The following is a 19,228-nucleotide window of genomic DNA, read 5'->3' on the forward strand; positions in this document are numbered from 1 at the left end:
AAGCTCACTGCTGCCCAAAAGCTCCCAGCCAGGGAACTCCACCAGCCTATTTATCCGGGCCCCGGGAAAGCTCCGTGACGTAGCTGCCCATATATGGACAGACAAAGCCCAGCCGAAGGGGCGCGACGTCACAATGGAAGCTCCTCACAATGGAACATTAGAAAGCAGGAAGCGGGCGGCCGGCGGCGCGCGGCGACCGCACCGCGCGCGGATCTTGCAAAAAAAGAGAGAGAAATAGGGAAGTAGAAGAAAATCCATTTCGGAGAGGAGAGAGGACGGAGGGATGCACCTGAACGCAAAGCAAAGCGCAGAGCTCGCAGCGAGCGTTTGAAAAAAGCCTTAACTGTCTGCGTGTTTATTTTGGGGTCTGCAACGTGGAGAACCCGCTGGGACTGCGGGGTGGGGGCGCGGACTGGAGTGTGTGTGTGTGTGTGTGTGTGTATGTGTGTGTTTGCTCCAACACCCGTAGCAGGAAGCATGAGAATTGAAAACCCCGGGCTACCGTCCCTTTGCAGCCTGGGAACTTGCGGGGAACCCGGAAAGCGTGCCCTCCGACACCGCTCCCGCAGACTCCGCGCTGCGGCTCCGCTCCGCCCGGGACCTTGCCTGAGACCCGGAGAAAGGAAGCGAGTCCCTTCGCGGAGGAGGATTCCAGCGAGTCTGGGATGCCTGGTCGCACATCCCCGAGAACTTTGGTATCCCCATCTCTCTGATCTCCCCCCCCCCCCCCCGCCTCTTTCCATGCCCCCTGCACCGACTCCTGGTGGAGCGCCGAGGCGGGGAGATTAGTAGCTGCAGAGACTGAGCGGGAGGCAAGAACCCCGCGCATTTGGGGTCGAGAGATGTGTGGTTTTGTTGGCAAAGAAGAGAAAATGAAGTTGAACGGATAGGAAACACGTGCACCAAACCCTCGATGAATGCGCTAACGGTTCCTGAGCACCCCCTTTGGCCGTGGAGCGGCGGGAGGGCCTAGCAGGCTGGGGCGCAGCCGCTGTCTGCTGCCGCCTGGGAAGGGCCCGCCGCTGAGTCGCAGCAAGGATCTTTGCCGAGCTCAGTGTCTGACACTAGGGTGGCTTCCCCGCGGCCTCCCCTGGTCTCCACCCCAACCATCGCCCCCTACAGGGCTGTCCCCGACGCCCCGCAGTCACAGGCCGCCTGTGTGCCAGCCCGAGAGAGCTGTCACCTCCCGCGGCAGCAGATCCCGGGGGCGGCGGATGCTCCCCGAGGCCTGCTCCCGGAGCGCGCGCGGCCGGGCGCGGGGAGAGCGGAGGAGAGGGAGGGAGCGTGGGGGAGCGACCCCGAATCACACCGGCTTGGCGTGGGAGGATTCCCTCCTCGGTGGCCGCGTGGGCGCGGTGAATCCCGTGTCCCCCGCTGGGGAGCCGGGCTGGGGGGGTGGAGCCGTGCATTTCTCAGGGGGAGGAGTGTTGACAAGGAGGCAGAGAGGATCCCCGAGCCTCCCGCCGTGGGAGGGCCACGCGGGCCGGGGAACGCGTGGGAGGAACTCCCGGGCTGCACAGAGCGGTGGGGGTGGATGACAACCTCGCTTGCCCCCCTCCGTGTCACTCCGCGGAGAGCTGGGAGTGGGAGGGGTCCGTCTCCCCCGGATCTTCTCTAGTTCTTGGGAACGGAGGGATTCCCGCTGCCCTCGCACCCCTTCTCCCCCGCCCCTGCCGCCGCTCTCGCCAGGCTCCCCCCAGCCTAACCCGGGGAAGCACTGCGCCCCCGGGCTCTCCTCCGCCCGCGCGGCGCGGGGAGCGGGAGCGCTGCAGCCCGGGCTCGGGCCGGAATCAGGGCGTGCAGCGCCTCCGCCCCCGGCTCCCTCCCGGGGGGGCGGGCGGCCGGCCCGGCCGTGGGCGGCGGGCAGAGCGGGGCTGGGCGCAGGAGGGGCTCCGGCGGCTGCAGGGAGGGTCGCCGGGCGGCGCGCCAAGCCGGGAAGAGCCATACAAGGAGAGGATCCGGTGACGCGTCGGCCGCGCCCCTTCTCCTTGATTTGGCTGCAGATTCCGGTCCCCGGATTTGCATATTTTGGCATCCAGTGGAAAAGGAGAGACGAGCGGAACCCGCAGCCTTTAAAGGAACCGCGCAGGCTGTAGCAGCGTCACCTCGGGAGGCGGTCTGGGGGCATGAAATAGTAGCCAGCGGCTCCGGCCAGTGGCCCCCGGACCTGGCCGAAGGGGCGAAGCGGGGGGCCGCTCCAGGCCCCAGCCATGGTCCTCGGCTGCGGCGCCTCCGGCTGCGCGTGACCCCGGGGTGGCGGGGCTTCTCCGCGCGTTCCCGCGGGCCAGGCCCGGAGGCTCCGTGGGGTCCGCGGCCTTGGGCGAACCGCAGGCCCGGGTATTGACTGCAGTGCCCCGGTTTCCCCGCGAGAGGCAGAGCTCAGCCTGCGGGGGTGGCGGGAGGGAATGGAGAGACTTCCAGGCTTCTTAGCTCAACTCCGGAGGACCCTACAGTGATGCACCTCCTCCCCACCTGTTGAAACCTCTCCTCAGGGGAGGAAAGTGAGAAGCTAGGACCCCCTCCCCCCCCAGTTTTGTTCAATTGAGACCCGCGTTAGGAAAGCAATGGGAACGTTTGGGATCCTTGGGAGCTTCCAGGGCCCCCTAAAACGGTGGAGGAGTGTGGCCTCTTCAGAGAGGACCCCAGAGACTTTTAGGCTAGCTGCACTTGTTACATGCAAGGAGAAGAGCAAGCAGGACTTGCCGGTTTCCGGAGGAGGGGGGGGGGTGCGGGGGGGGGGCATTGGATAGTTTGGTGAGATTGGATAGTTTTTTTGGGGGGGAAGACACATATCTTCCCTCTCCTTTCTACTAGTTCTTGACATGAAATGGGAGTCTTCAATTCAAATAAATATTCATTAAAGCTTCTGTGTGATCTCGGACAAATTTCCTTCTTAGCTTCAGTTTCCTTGTCTGTAAATTGGGATAATAATAGTACTTTAGGGAGCATTAACTTAGATAATCCTCAGAGTGCTGAGGCTAGACCCTTAGCAAGCACTCACTAAATGGCAATTATTTATGTCCAATTGTATTCTCCCCCACCCTACCACGTGACAACAGCTTTTTCCTCTTGTGTGACTTAGGAGGAAGTGAAAAGGGCCACGTTTGGAACTCCATCCCATATCAGTGTGATCATATACCAGAGTATTAATGTTTATTGTTTAGAGGGGAAAAGAAAGTTCTGTTTGAGAGCCAGGAACCTGCTGAGCCCTGCACCAAAGTGATGTTTAAGGAATGGCCTTCTGTGGGAGCCCAGGCAAAGACGGAACCTTTAGTAGCTGGCGGTGAAATAAGGCAGGGTACCAACGAGTCACTCGGTTGCTCTAAAAAGAGCGTGTGGAGCACCCTTCTGGACATTCTAGAAGCACACATAAAGGGTGGCTATGGCTTTTAAAGTGGGTTGGGGGATTCAGTGCCCTTCCCTCCCTCCTCTGCCGTGGAAGGAGCCATGCTGGGGAAAGCCTGTCTCTGCAAGCATAGGCCCTCACTGCCTGGCTCCCGTTCGGGTTGCAGCCCACACAGGTGTCCACTGTCACCCTGATGATGGTGGCAGATGGAGACCAGGGTTCTGTGGCAGAAGGGGAAGACCCTGGGTATGATGAGTGGGGGAAGGGTATTTGGACTGGCTGTTTGTAGACTAATAGCATTTTCCCTTCTGGTTGCCAAGCCTTGGATGCAGCATAGAAAAAAAGTTTCTCTCCTTCCCTTCCCCCTCCTCTTCTCTCTCCCTCCTGAACAGGCGCTGGGGTTGATTGTCTGGTTTACTGGCGGGCCCAGGTGAGATTGCCAAGGGCTTAATTACCTGAACTCCAAGCCCTGGACTTGTTGGGGAGCGAGTAGGCACTAGTTCAGGGCACCCTCACCCTGGAGATGGTGAAAGGCAGGCCAGACCCCTCTGCAGCAGCGCCAAGGCCGCCCAGCCGCTGGCTGCTCTCTGGAATCTGGCTGGCCTTACCCGTTGCACTTATGGGCACTGTGGCTGCTTGTGGGGGCAGGGGTGTGCTTGTCTTGGTGAGAGGATAAAGGAAGGGGGAGATGTGGCCCTAGATATCAACCGCAGAAAAAGGCCAGGCTATTGCTGTCTTGCTTCTGTTTCTGTAGTCACCTCTGCCCTCTGAACTTTAGCTCCCCTTTTTGCTAAAGATGTCCAGGCTTTCTCTACTGTTTTAAAAGAAAGAAACCCCCAACTTATTTTGAGGCATTAGTGATTTAATGCATTTCCCTTCTCCGAGGGTATTTGCATTTCAAAAGAAAATGCTTAGAGAGGGTAATAAACCCAGTGGATTTAAGGCCAATGCTTAGCACGATGCCTGGAAAATGGTAGGTGCTCATAAATGCTGGTGGAATGAGGTCTGATCGTGGGATATCAGGCCCAGTGACAAAGAGTGGGCGATCTGGGCACAGAGAGTGTCTGGGGTTCCTCAAATCGCACCAGGTACTATGTACAGGGCCCACTCCGGTGGGATTACTCCTGAATGACAGTTCTCTCAAGGGTCTTCAGTTGCTTTCCATTTTGGGGTGCCACACGGGAGATGGGTAGGTCACTGGTGGACTCTCCCTGGCCAGCCTTCCCTGATGCTCTAGCACCGCCGTTTCTTTGGTAATGACAGCCAGCCCTGAAGCTAGGTGAGTTTTGCCTGAAAGCTGGCAGAAGGGACATATTGACAGATACGAGGATTTGGAGGATGGGGCTCCAGGCTCAGAGCCCAAGCTGAGCCTCTTTTGGGGACTGCTGGAGATTTCGGGCTTGCAGAGCTTCTGTACCCACAGAAGATGGGGTAATGGGGGCCCTGGGGACATGCTTCGTTTTCTTCATTCTTTATAAGAACAATACCGTGAGGAAGCTTTTAGGACTGCCCCCTCAACATTTAAAAAAATATTTTTATTGCTTTCAGAGAGGAAGGGAGAGAGAGAGAGAGAGAGAGAGAGAGAGAGAGAGAGAGAGAGAAACATCAATGATGAGAGAGAATTATTGATTGGCTTCCTCCTGCAGGCCCCCTCCTGGGTCTCAGGGACCCTGATTGGAATTGAACTGTGACCTCCTGGTTCATGGATCAGTGCTCAACCACATTAATGGGGCAAACAACATTTTTTTTTTTTTTTTTTTTTTTTTTTTAAATAAAGCATGTAAGGCATTGGAAAGAGTCTGAATATTTAGTTGGGAGGTACCTAGCCAGGAAGTGGCTAAACTGACATTTGAACTTAAGGCCTTATGACTCCAAAGCTGCTAAAATATATATATATATATATATATATATATATATATATATATATATATATATATATTAATTTCAGAGAGGAAGGGAGAGAGAGAGAAACATCAATGATAAGAGAGAATCACTGATTGGCTGCCTCCTGCACACTCCACACTGGAGATCGAGCCTGCAACCTGGGCATGTGCCTTGACTGGGAATTGAACCGTGACCTCCTGGTTCACAGGTTGATGCTCAACCACTGAGCCACGCCAGCCGGGCCAAAGCTACTATTCTTAGTTGTGCTCTTTGTCTCCTTTATGGCTGTCAGGGGAAAGAAATGAGATGGCAGATGTGGGGGAGAGGAGAGCTGGGTATAAAACTGGTGAAGGCAATGAGTAGAAGAAAGGCTAGCTGCAGTGTTGCCCCCCTTTACCCCTGGGGCCCAGCGTGGGATAGAGGAGGAGCCTCCATCCAGGAAAGTAAGGGGTTATAGCACTCAGGGAGGACAAGGGGACCCACCTTCCCTGGGCTCCCAGCCAATCATATATGCCCATTTTATTTTTATTTTTATTTTTTAAAATATATTTTATTGATTTTTTACAGAGAGGAAGGGAGAGGGATAGAAAGCCAGAAACATCAATGAGAGAGTAACATCTATCAGCTGCCTCTTGCACACCCCCCACCGGGGACATGCCCACAACTCAGGTACATGCCCTTGACAGGAATCGAACCCGGGACCCTGGAGTCCGCAGGCTGACGCTCTATCCATTGAGCCAAACCGGTTTCGGCCATATATGCCCATTTTAAATACCTGTTTGCGCCTAAGCTCAAACTAACTCATTATAATCATGTTAAATTTGGGGTGTTTTTGATCATACTTCAAGAGCATTGACTAGATTCTCCTCAGGATTTTGGGAGAGTCTGGTGACTAAAGGAGGAAGTCTTGTTACAAAACACTTTGCTGGTCCTGGAGGGCCCTCCTCGGACACAAGCCCAAGGCAGTGAGTAACTGCAAGGGGTCAGGGATGAGGATTGTTAAGAGGACGAGGTTTCAGGGCCAGGCTGAGCTGGGGCAGGGAGGGAAGAAAGAATTTAAGAGAAAGGGAGACTTGGAAACATCAGGGCAAGTACAAGCCCTGATCCAGGAATTGGGAGTTTTGGGTTTTGCCACAAATTGTCTGTGTGACTCCGGCCTTGTGCTCTTGTTCCTGGGCTTCTGGTAGGGGCTGGACTGCATAACCTATTTCTAAATTCCTCCTAGCTCGCCCTAACTGGTTTGGCTCAGTGCATAGAGTATCGGCCTGTGGACTGAAAGGTCCCAGGTTCGATTCCGGTTCGATTCAAGGGCACATTCCCAGTAGGAGGTGTGCAAGAGACAGCTGATTGATGTTTCTCTCCCATCAATGTTTCTAACTCTCTATCCCTCTCCCTTCTTCTCTGTAAAAAAATCAATAAAATATATTAAAAAATAAATAAATTCCTCCAGCTCTGTTAAGGCACAAGTTTTGGATTCTATTGCAGAGAGGGTTGGGAGGAGCACTAAGATATTCCTGGTAAGTTTGGGGTCTTGAAAGGATTGGGCTGGGATCTTCAAGGGGAGAAGGGGTGGGTCAGGGGATGAGAGCTTGTAATGGGAACTTTTCAGGGGTTCTCACAGGGTAAGTGGAGTCATGTGCTCAGATGGCCTGTCATGCCCCTGGGGGCCACGGTGGGACAGCCCCCCTTACTCAGCTGGGAAAGGATGGTGTCTCTACAGAAAGGACTCTTGGGGGATGGGGCTTTTTGGAAAGAGGAACTTTGTCATCTGAAATGAACCAGAAAAGGTGTGAATGTGGGGGGACAAGGAGGAGGCAGTCAGGGGAACAAAGAGGGAGTGAGAGATAGAAAAGGAGGGAGAGAGAGCTGTGAGAGAAGCTTTCAGAGCAGGGTCTTCCCCCTCTCTCTCCACAGCCAGCCTCTTGCTGGGGGCAGGATGCACCCAGGGGCCAGAGGCTGGATCCAAGAGGCTGGCAGGTCCTCTCCTCCTGGCCCTGTGAGGAAAGCCTTTGGGAAACCAGACAGTCGTGGTCTTTAATCCTTGTCTCTTAGGCCCCAGCCTCAAGCTAGCAGGCCCTTTGCCTCTTTCCTCAGGGTGAGGAGTCGGAGCCAGCCTTTTGGGTTCTTTGTAGTTCTATGCAGTCAGAAACCTCTCTAGGGAAAAGCAGTTAGTGCCTCTCTTGGGCCCAGAATTTGAGCTCCTCTGGTGTGTTAACAACCTCTCACTAGGTAGCTTAGACATGGATTCCCTACCATTGCCATGCCTTAGCTCTCCTAGAAAATGAATTGCTTTTCACAGCTACTGGGGTGAAGACAGATGCTGCTCCTGGCCCCATTCCACCCCCCTGAGGGCTGCGGATACAATGCAGCGATGTCTGCCCATCAGCATGAGCTTCCCTGCCAGGGCTCAGGGCAGGTGGGCAAAGGAGAAGGGGCACGATCTCCCCCTCTCCAGATTGCAGAACTATTTGGCTCCAGATCACCCTGAAAATCACTGGAAGACGAAAGATGGTATCAAGCTCCCCTAAGGCAGGGATTGAGTCCTTACTCCTCTTTGTCTCTTGTGCCCAGTAGCTGCTCCATCAGGCTCTGTTGACCCAGTTCCAGTGTCCATGTTGGTAATTCTGAAACATGGTCTATGTGAGCAGCAGTTGGCCCTTCCCACGAGGTCCTTTCTTTTCTATGGCTCCAGCACTGACTCCTCCCCACACACAGAGGATGGGGATCCATTGTTCACCCAAGTTCCATTTTGTGTGTGTGTGTGGGAGGGGTGCGGTGGGGGGTGGGCTGGGGGGTACTCCTAGGTCAGGGATTTACCTCTCTCTTTCAATGAGACAGACGTGTAGGAAGCACTTCCTGTGCCCTCTGTGGAGGGAACAGACCTGAGACATGGGTCCTGCTGTGGGTCAGGAGCAGGCCGTTCAAAGGGAAGTGAGAAGTGAGACTGTGGCAGTGATCGTACACAAGACAATGAATGTCTCAGAGGAGGTGCAAGCAGGGAGCTCAGAGGAGAAAGGGCCACTGCCCGCTGGCAGAAGGACTTGTTCAGGGAGAGGGGAGTCCTGATTTGGGGGGGAGGGAGGCTTGATGAAGGCTTTGAGGAAGGACTAAGACCCATAAGTGAGGAGTGGAGCAGAGAGGAGGTGGAGAAGGGGACGAGAGGGGAGGGGGAAGGAGGGCAGGGGTATTCTGTGCTAGGCAAGGTGATCCTCCCATTTTCATGTTAGCAGTTACTTTTTTTTTTCACCTTTAAAACTAGAACCCATTAGCATTGACCTTCCAGACTTCTCTCCTCGTGCCTGGCCCAGGCCTGACAGGTGAGAAGTCCTCCAGGGGAAGAAGGGAGGCAGCACTGGGTCTGGGTGCGCTGGGTCCCATCAGGCATCCGGGCACCTAGGAGAATGGGAGTTCCGGGAAGGCAGAGGCCGGATCTGAGCCCTGGACTGCTCTATCCCCAGCTCCAACGACATGCTTATGGCTGCTCCATAAATATTTGTTGAAGAATGACTGTGCCAGACACTCTACCAGGCCCCCATTCCTGTTGCCATGAGCAGGGACAGGAAAGGGGGTGACTCCCGGTGTGAAATCCAGGAGCAGAATGGGGCTTGAGGCCTCCAAGGCAACATGGATTCCAGGGAGGGGGTGGAGCAGGATTAATCAGACATAAACCCAAGTGGTAATAGCCCCGTTAATTGAGTGGTAATGATCCTTGGCATTTTTCATCTTCAAAGCTGGGAATAAACTGTAATTAATACTCCCGCCACCCGGGGGCAGGGTGGGGGGTGGTGTGGAGAATCTTGGGCTACTACTCACTCCTCAGTCCGGGGAAACCGAGGCACTGGCGGAGAAAGTGGGATCAGGAGGGGTGGGTGCAAAGCCCGGCAGAGCCTGGGGTCACCGGCGGGGTGCAGAGCACACCAGAGCGGGCCCACTCCCTCCCCAGCCCCAGGCGGCGGGGGAACTGAGGCTCTGAGTGGGGAGGAGACGCGCAGGGCAGAACCAGAAGTCTCAGCACCCGCCTGGGGGCCGCGGGCCTGGGGGCCGCGCCCCCGGAGGGGGCTGCAGGGGCGTGCGGGGCAGGGAAGGCGGCCAGTTGCTCCGCGCGCCCGGTGGCAGCAGGAGCCAGGCACAGTCAGAGTGAGTCACTGGCGGCTTTCCTCATCGCAGTCTGGCTGCCCCAGCCCGGAGGGAGTTCTTCATTAGGGTGATTACCCTGTCGTCATTAAAAGCCAGTAAATATTACCCAGGCTCCGAGGGCGCGAAGCCGCCTCTGAACTGCAGCTGGGTTCACAGGCCCTGGGCCGCCAGGTCCAATCCAGTGTGTGTGTGTGTGTGTGTGGGGGGGGGGGGGGGGGGTGCGCCAGGGCTCAGGAACCCCCTCCCGCCACTTCGCCACACACTCCAGGATCCTTTTCTGTTGGACTGCGATGTCCCGAGGACGTGCATCCTGCAGCTCAGCCACCTCTAACTCAGAAAAGCCTTTCTTCTTCTCCTTCCCCCTTCTCCTTCCACCTTCTCCTTCTCCTTCTCCTTCTCCTTCTCCTTCTCCTTCTCCTTCTCCTTCTCCTTCTCCTTCTCCTTCTCCTTCTCCTTCTCCTTCTCCTTCTCCTTCTCCTTTTCCCTCTCCCTCTCCTTCTCCTTCTCCTTCTTTTAAATCCTCATCTGAGGGGATTTTCCCATTGATTTTTAGGAAGAGTGGAAGAGAGAGGGAAAGACAGAGAGAAATATCAATGGGAGAGAAATACATCCATTGGTTGTCTCCTGCATGTGCCTGACCAGGGCCCCTGAGAGGCGAGGCGGGGTGGGGGTAGGGAGAGCCTGCCACCCAGGTGCATGTCCTCGACTGGAATCGTACCCGGAACCCTTCGGTCCACAGGCTGATGCTCTACCCACTGAGCCAAACCGGCCAGGGCAGAAGAGCCTTTCTTCTGATGGCCCAGGTGACACATCAACACAGCTCCTAAGCCACCTTAATCCTGCTGACCTTTTACATTCATTTGTGCAATGCTTAGATAACTATCTGCCTGCCACCCTCCTTCCCCAAACCTTCCAGAAGGTCTGGAAGCGCCTCTGGTTTTGTGCTGTATTCCCACTGTACCCCCCTCAGCCCCCCACCTCGCCCACCCCGAGTGTCTGGTGTGTAGCAGGCCTCGGGATTTGGGGATGAACAAGTCCCCGTGAGGCAATAGAACTTTGTGATGACCATCCCTCCTCCCTATTGCCTTCAACAGTTGACAATGACCTATTGTGCACCCGCTGTGTGTGAGGCATTGGGATCGCAGGTGTGAGGAAAACAGCCCAAGTTCTGGCTGTGGAGAGACAGGTCTGAGGAGTGCTGAGGGTCAGGAGGCCAATAAGCAAACATATCCGAGGTGGTGATGAGTGACATAAGGAAAAAGAAGTCAGTGTGAGGTGAGGGAGTGAGGGGAGTGCACGTTGAGATTCAGGAGCTAGCGTGAGTACCACTGCCCTTCGAGTCCTGAACAGGACTTACGTGGGTCTGAAGCCCAGCCAGTTTATTGAATGATCTTTAAAATTATTTATGTAAATAAGATCTTTGTTTAAAAAGTTATATCAAAGTCCACTTAGGAAAGTCTCTGAAGGCAAACCTGCCTGCGACTTGTCCCTTTATTCCCAGCATCAGCCCCTCAGTCCCCGTGGACTCTTCCGCCTGCCAGCAGGTGGCCTGACAGTCCTGACAGCCCCCAGGGATGCAGTCCTTCACCCAGGCCTCCGGGGGAGGGAGGGTGGCGGGCCCAGGGTGCCTGTGGCTGTGGGTACCCCAGCCCCAATCTCAGAGCCGCACTCCCCTCGCGCACAGGCGCGTCCTCGGATCAATGGGAGCGCTTCGCTTAGACCCCAAATGAAAGAAAAAGTCGCCGCAATGGAAACTAAACCCAACTAAACCCTCCTCTGTTGCCCCACTTCCCTCCCGCGGTCACACTTCCGCCTGCAGTCACAGGGTATTTTGGGTTCGAAAACAAAGCGTCAGATCTTATTTGAGCAACTTTTTTTCCATCGGAGTAGAAACCCTGGGCCTGTGGCCACCCCGGGCTCGGCCACTTCCCCAGGGAACTGACGCGTTTCCCCTTCTCCACTGAGGACTGATTTAGCAATTCGGATGCCACTTTTAGCTTCTTCTTTCCTTGGCCTGGCAGCCAGGGAGGGCCCAGAGGTCACGTCGCTGGCTGTGTCTGTGTGCCTTCCTTGTGGACTTCAGGGGGAGGCCTGGGTCCCAGCCTCTGCAGAACCTTCCCTTAAACCCCCTCTCCCCACTTGTGTACACACAAATCCTCCACAAATGCCCCACCCCAGCCACTTGCTAAATCCGTAGACTGGAAAGTGAGAGCTGGAGTTAGGCCTTAGCTGGTCTTCCTCCGTTCGATCCCAAGGGTGGTGTGCCTGTGTCAGTGTGGGCTGGTCTGTACGTAGGCTGTGAATGAAGTGGACGTGCATGTATGGAGACCGCATGTGTGTGCAAATCCTACAGCGGCGACGGCCCAGGCTGAACAATGCACGCACACACAGCTTGCATGGATGTCTAGAAAGAGCTTGGCAGAGTCGAAACCTCGGAGCGTCTAGCGGGTGCATACACCATGTGATTGTGTGTGGGCTGGTGTATTTACAGTGTGTGTGTGTGTGTGTGTGTGTGTGTTCAGGATGCGTATAGTAGAGGTGTGTCTAAGTGTGCGCGCACGTCTGTATACGTGTGGACGAGCAGTGCCTGGTTCCCGGGGTGGGGGTGGGGGATGGCAAGCTCTGGACAGTGGTGACCAGTGTCCTCGTGGGGGCAGATGCAGGTGGTGTCTGTGGGTCAGGGGTTGGGGCAGGCTAGTGAACTGAAGTGTGAGCATGTCCCTGTGGGAGCGCTGGCTAGGGACCAGCAGTTTTCTCCTCATGCCTGTTTTTCCGCCTCACCACCTGCCAGGCCTCTCTCCTCGAGCCCCTTTTCCTTCACAGGCTGCCCCATCCCCTGGCTGGAACACCTCCCCCTCCTACTTGTTAGCCCGTCTTCCCACCGCCTTCTCTGGTGCTGGACTCCTCCAGGCCTCACAGTCACACGATCCTGACAGTCTTTGTGTCTGTCCATCTGCCCTCTCTCTCCGCCAGGAAGAGCTTCGGGAAGACTGAGACCTTCCCTTCCAGTCCCTTCAGCTCTTATGTAGCTGAGTTCTCACAAAGGCTAACGGATGGATGACCGCATGCTGGTGTAGCAGCCACAGCACACGTATAAGGGATCCTTTGCTTTGTGATAATGTGCAGGTATATGTCCACTTGTTTCTGTGTGAGTGTGGTGTGTATATATGTGTGAGTGAGTGAATGTGTGTGAGTGAATGTATGAGTGTATGTGTGTGTGTGTGTGAGTGAATGTGTGTGTGTGTGTGAGTGAATGTGTGTGTGAGTGTATGTGTGTGTGAGTGAATGTGTGTGTGAGAGTGAATGTGTGAGTGTATGTGTGTGTGTGTGAGTGAATGTGTGAGTGTGAGTGTTGGGGGGTGGAGGGTGTCTGGACTCCTTTAGGGCACTTCCCATGCTTGCCCTCCAGCTCGGGCGCTGAGGGAAGCCCACTTAACCCCCTGTCTGCCTTCTTCATGAGAACGAAAATGAAAGTTGGAGCTCAGGGCCCTGGTGCGTTTGACAGCTCAGCCTCTTCCCTTTGAGCTCTCTGCTCCCTGACCACCTGACTTATGCCAGAGGCCGTGGGGTGGCTTCCAGCTCCTAACGAAAAAACGGGGTGCTTCTGTGTCCTGCTCCTCCCTCTCCCTCTCTCCAGCAGGGCGTCTGATGGGGCTTCCTGAGGCTGGGATCTGGGAAGGGTGAGCTCTGTCTCTGGCTGCTGGGAAGGGACTCCTGAAACCCAGGGCTCTCCATCTGCCACATCTACAAACTCCTCTTTCACCTGGGCCTCCTGGCCAGGTTTTCTGGCTCTTGCTCTATCCTACTGGCTTCTAATCACCTCACAGTCACAGGGACACCTTCTCCCCCCCCCCCCCCCCAATAACCACACAGAACTGCAGAACATTCAGAGAACACCCACCCCAAACTATTTCATCGCTGAGGACACTGGGGGCCCAGAGGGGGCCGCCGGCTTGCTCAGGCTCACACAGCAGTGAATGAGAGCACTGGCCCCAAATCGGTCTCCAGCGGCTCTCTCAGCTTCATCGGACCTGACAGCCATGGCCTTCTTTTCTGTTTCCTTCCCTTTCTGACTCTTTCTCTGCCTTTCTTTTGATATTAAAGTGTTTCCTTTTCCCTTTGAAATGCCCTCTCTGTGTTAAGCAGGACAGCTTGCGTGTGGCGGCAGCAGGTGGCATTCAGAGCCGGGACCTCTGTCCTGGCACAGTTTGGCAGTCCTTTCAAAGGGATCCTCTCCTCCCTGGGCTCCCCGTCCCTCAGGCTGCTCAGCGGCCGGGTCTCCCTCTTCCCTGGACTAACATATTCGGCTCCTGTTTCTCAGATGGGAATCCTGAAGGAACTGGATCCTCTCTCCATTCTTGGTTTCCTGTTTCTAAAATGGGCAGGGGGAGAGGGTATCTGAAGGGGAAATATGGACTTACGTGTGTGGATGCATGTATATGTGTGTGTGCATGTGTGTGTGTGTGCGCGCACCTCATGTATCTCTTAGAAGCAGCCCCGGGGGTAAATGTGAAAGGTAATTAGCACCAGGATGAAAGGTGCAGTGGGATAATGATCAGGACTGCTGGAAAGGTGGGGCAGGAGGCCCCTAGACCTCTAGGGGGTGTGGGTAGCCTGTAGCCTTACTCCTGCACTGAGATCAGACACCTGGAGAGGTGAAGGGGGAGCGAGAGGGAGCATTCTGAGTGAAGGGTCTTTGTCTTTACAGGGAAATGCTTGTTAGTTGCTAAGGAACTGAGTTATCTCTCCTGATCCAAGCCACCCAATGCTCTGCTGAGCTTGGGAGGGGGATCCTGGGCTGGGGCTTGGCCCTGTCGTGGGTCTCTGGGGAAGGACTGTCATCCGGGGAAAGTGATCTCCACTGACCGCGCTGGGGAGCAGGACAGGTGCGGCGGAGGCAGGCGGGAGAGGAAAACCTGCCTCTCCGAGCAGCCTGCTGCTGGGCGTTGGGCCTGGGCGCCACCCGTGTTATCTCACTGAGCCATTGCAACAGATCTTGAAGGAAGTCACTTCCACTTTTAAAGATTTTACTATTTTTGCAGTTGAAACACAGATCCAAACTAGTGAGTTGCCTGAGGTTACAGGACTATCAAGGTGCAGAGATTCTATGTGAATTCAGGTATACTAGGTAATAAAACTTGTGCTTTTTATTTATTTTTTAATTAAGAAGTTTCTGGAATCCTAGTTTTTAAATATATTTTTTTAAAATATGTTTTTTTTTTTAAATTTGATTTTAGAGAGAGAGGAAGGAAGAAAGATAGAGAGATAGAAATATCAGTAAGAGAGAAACATCATCAATTGGTTACTTCCTGCATGCCCCCCATCCTTCAACTGGGGATCCAGCCCCAAATCCTGGCATGTGCCCTAACCGGGAATCAAACCAGTGACCTCTTGGTTTGTGGGACGATGCTCAACCACTGAGCAATACTGGCTGGACAAAAAGTTGTGCTTTTAAAACTATACGATCTAGTGCATTTACCAGGCTTTCTTCCTATGCCAGGGCTGTTCAGCCCTGATACCTGCACCCACCACTGCCATCACCACCACCACCACTACCACCACCACCGCCACCACCATCATCACCACACCACTGCCACCATCAGGAAGTTTTCCTATATGGTTCCCCCTCCATCCTCATCCCTCTTCCTTTCCTAAGAACAGTTACCACACAGGAGGGAGGGGTTAGTTCTGTGGGTTGAGGATGGCAAACGGTTGGGTAGTTGCCCTGGGCAGGTGGGGTGGGAGGATGATAATGACCTTGAGCTTGGCCAGGCCATTGCTGTGAGTGTCCAGGAGCTGAGCCTCCCCACAAGTCACACTTGGTTGAGAATAGCTTCAACTTGGGGTGGGGGAGGGAAGATGCTTAGGGAAAGCACCCCTTAAATTCTTCTGGAACTTCCAGCCTTCCCTCTTGGCCCACCTGGCATCTGAGGGAATGGAAGGTCTGCCTTTATTTTCTGTAGCCCAGAGAGTAAAATTCCAGTCCTCTGGGCCTCTGAGCGCTGAGTGAGAAGGCTTGAGTTAACCCCAGATTCCCTCATTACTAGTTACAGAACAGGGAGTAGGTTCTTTAACCTAGCAGAATGCCAGTTTCCTCATCTATAAAAGGAGACTAGCAATGCCTACATTATTTCGTGACAATCGAGTGAGAGAATGAGCATGAAGGCCCATGGGCTGTGACGTTGTGCAGAAATGCGTGAGATGGGGTGCCACGTGCTAGGCATCTGGCCTGCAGAAGATGCCTGACAATTGGTATCTGATGGTGATGATGATGATGATGATGATGATGACAAAGGTACCAGTTCTCCTCATCCCTCTAGAGGGGTCCCTAATGCCCCCTTATGAGTTTTCGTAGCTGCTTCATTAGAGCTCTCTGAGCAATCTCCACGCTCATTTTGTTTCTGATTGGAGGAGGCAGTGGAAAGGGGCAAGGGCCCAGAGTGTTGTGCAGGCAGAGAGCCGAGTCAAGGGTGGGTTTCCCCCGAGGTCTCCTGGCTCCAGGTTTTCTCTCCCTGCCACCGAGTGAGAAGGCTCCCAGGGCCGTCTGCTAGGCTGTCTTTAGCCTGTAGCCTGGGCCATCGCTGCTCTTTTACAGGGATGGCTCCTATAGCTGAACTAAGAGCCCAAAAGCACCAGGGGAAAGAAGGGATGGGGGTGGGGGGAGGGAGGAAGGAAAGCAAGCCGATAATTTCCTCGAAGGATAAACATCCGATTTTTTTTTTCCTCACCCAAAATAAACATGCTGGCCACAAAGAATTAAAAGCAGAAGAGGGGAGGATGTGTCTCGGTCTGGGGCTTGCTCTAGGAAGCCGACCTGCTATTTATTCCGGCCTCGGGCCCCAACAGGAGCTGCCAATTACACTCTGGGCCTGTGGGGCGGGGGCTGCGGGGAGAGTGAGGTCCGCATACACTCAGAAAGTCCCTTCTGAGGCTGCCTTCCATGACACTGCAAGCGGACACTTCCTTCTGCTTCTGCTTTTAGCTCTGCTGGCAAGCTTGTCCGCTGGGTAGAAGGGAGTAGGGAGTTTCTGCTGCCTGGGCTGGCATCCTTGGATCTTCTGCGGAACGAGAGCTTGGTGTCCACCACTGAGGCGGGGCGTTGGATTTATCAATGAAGGGGGAACATGTCCGCTTCCCTCCCCATTCGCCCAGGCAGTCTCCCAGCCCATTGTGTTCTTCAGACCCTACCGTGAAAACCTTCCAGCGACTTGGGAGTGAGCGTAGCCTGGCGGAGGCGTGGCCAGGGCCCCTCTGCCTTCCTGCTAATGTGGGCCCTGGCCCTAAGAGGGTGATAACGTGGTGCCCGGCTGCAGCCTGCCCCTTTCACCTGGGGGGCTTGAGGCACTGTGCACACATGAGTCACAGCACTGCATATTTTAGCCAAGGAGTGTGTGTGTGTGTGTATGTGTGTGTGTGCGTGCATGCATGCGTGTGTGTGTGTGTGTGTGTGTGTGTGTGTGTGTGTGTAGGGGTGTGGAAGCGGGAAGAGTTAACGCTTGGAGGGAAACTGAGCAGAGATTGAGGGGCTGAGAGGACTGGAGCTGGGGGTTGGGTAGTTGAGGTACCAGGGTTTAGGGTATGAATGAGACCATAGCTAAGAGGTGCTTCCAAGGGGTCCTTGGTGGGGAAGCTGAGATATTCAGGGGACACCCAGGGCAGGTAGTCACCGAGAATCCTTTCTTTGCAGAAACTAAGGAGTTTCTTTTTAGCTTTCTAAAAGCATAAATTAGATTATGCCCCCTCTTGCCCTCTAATCTACTTGTTGTTTCACTAGAGGCCCAGTGCACGAAATTCCTGCACGGGTTCGGTCCCTAGGCCTGGCTGGTGATCGAAGTGCTAGTGTCTGGCATGGAAGGGCAGTTCCCAGCTGACCTCTGGGCCCTGGGCTGCACCTGAGCCCCTGGGCCCCCACGTGTCCCCCTCTGCCTGAGTCATGGTGCCCGAATCCCCACATGGGCAGCATGCTCTCTCCCAATGGCCTCGCAGACCGGCTCCTGCATGAACCCACGGGAAGCCTGACTGGCCCCTGTGGCCGGGAGGCTGCCGCCTGGTTCACCCGGAAGACACTGCACAGGTACAGGGCAAGCTCCTTGCAGTTGCCTGGCACCTGGGGGGGGGGGGGGAGGGAGGCTGAACTGGCATCCCAGGGGAGGGTAGCAGGAGGAGTGAGAGTGAGCTCAGAGGACACCCCGAATTCTCACTGCACCTTCATCCTCGTCACCCCTGCCTCCAGGTAGCCATTGAGAGGTAGCAGCCCCACGTCTGAGTGAGCACAGTCGAACTCCCAGTCTTGGGTAGAACCCAGGTTGAACAACCGCCGAGGGGTCAATTTGCATATTAGGCCTTTATTATATAGGAAGATTTCCCCTTGTTTCCAAGGTACAATCCAAAACTTTACCCTGGTTGGAAGGCCTGGCATGTTCTGGTCACTGCCCACCTGCCCCGGTGGCCACACCACTGGCCTTCATTTCCTGGAAGATGCCAGGCATGCCCCTGCTCGCCATGGGAGCTCAGAGGTGCGCCCCCTCTCCGCCATGCTCGGCACCCCTGTGCCTACTCATAGCGAAGTTCTACCCAGCTTTTCAGCCATGAGGTCAGGTATCGCTTCTTCTGAGAGGCCTTGCTGACCCGCCCCCTGCGTCATCCAGCAAGTCTCCTCAGCACCCTCAGAGCATTTGTCACATCTGCTGTAATTTGCTTGTGGTCATCTGATGAAACTTCCTCTCCCCGACTGGATGGTAAGCCCCTGCCTTGTCTGCCATATTCACACATGGGTCCCCAGAACCTAGCAGAAGGCCAGGCATGTAGTAGTTGCTAATGATAGTTGTTGAATGAATGGTATTGGATGTCGGAGCTGGAAAGGACCCCGGAGATAAACCAGCTGCCCCTCCCTCCTCTTCCTACCTCCACTTCACGGAGGAAGGAGGAAGCAACACTCTAGAGAGGGTGGGTGATTCTCTCCACGTCACTCAATGCGCCTCATGGAGGTTCAGGGCTGGGATCTCCACCTCCTGCCTGTCCACTATCCCTGCCACTGTCCCCTCCGCACGTGCATGTATAGGCCTCAGGGCGGGGCACCGACTGAGTTCCTGCCCTGGGTGTTTGAAGGAGGACAGGCTAGGAAACGAAACATCCAACCAGTAAGCCTTAGACAATTCTTTCTTTTTAATTTGGAAGAGAAGGGGTTTCAGACCCAGACTATAGGTGGTGGGCAAGGTCGACACACACCAGAAAGGCGAAGCCTGACGTCTTGAGTTTGTCTTTAGGCTCACTGACTCCTCGTGAGGTTGGGGCAGGTTCTGGCGAGACATCTGGCGAGTCCTGGTAATTCTGGGTCATGAACTGGGTGCTTGCTTCAGGGTCAGTCAGTTGGAAGCGAATCAGAAATTGTTCCAGTCCCCAAAAGCCTGGGAGGACAAACAGACCACAGGGAGGCAATGATTGAGAACCGTGGACTTGAGAGCTGTCAGGGGTGAGAGGGAGGCCCGTTCTGGGGGAGTGGAGACAGCAGGAGGTGGCCTTGGCCATTGGTCTGAGTACCTGGGGGTGCCCCTGGCTCCTTGCTGCAGGGCACCCCTGGATGTTAGCAGAGCACCTAGGAAGGGGCTGCTCCCCAGAAAGCATTGGGGATGAGAATCTGGTCAGAGTCAAGTGCAGCCTTTGGTCTCATCCCCAGTGCCCTTTATTTAGCATAATTCTGCCGCCTCGTTCACATGCAGAAAGGAAACTCCCAAGCAGGTTGTCAGCACCCTTCCCCACCCGCCCTGCAGGCTCTCTTGACCCCATGACTGAGGCCTTAAAGCTTCTTTCCTTCACACCTGGTCACCCCAGCTGCTGGGGTTGAGATTGACAGAAGTGCCG

General features: G+C 55.0%; 1 protein-coding gene across 1 annotated transcript in view; it reads right to left on the reverse strand.

Annotated features, from left to right (window-relative positions):
* Window positions 1–18,511: 18,511 nt before the first annotated feature.
* Window positions 18,512–19,228, reverse strand: part of PEBP4 (phosphatidylethanolamine binding protein 4) — a 199,839-nt gene continuing 199,122 nt past the window's right edge. The window contains exon 7 of the mRNA XM_084884468.1: window positions 18,512–18,774. Within this exon, the coding sequence (XP_084740594.1) occupies window positions 18,566–18,774 (209 nt within the window). The 3' untranslated portion in view covers window positions 18,512–18,565. The remainder of the gene's footprint in view (window positions 18,775–19,228) is intronic.

The sequence above is a fragment of the Pipistrellus hanaki genome, assembly GCF_964339955.1.
Source record: "Pipistrellus hanaki genome assembly, chromosome: 5".
NCBI lineage: Eukaryota > Metazoa > Chordata > Mammalia > Chiroptera > Vespertilionidae > Pipistrellus > Pipistrellus hanaki.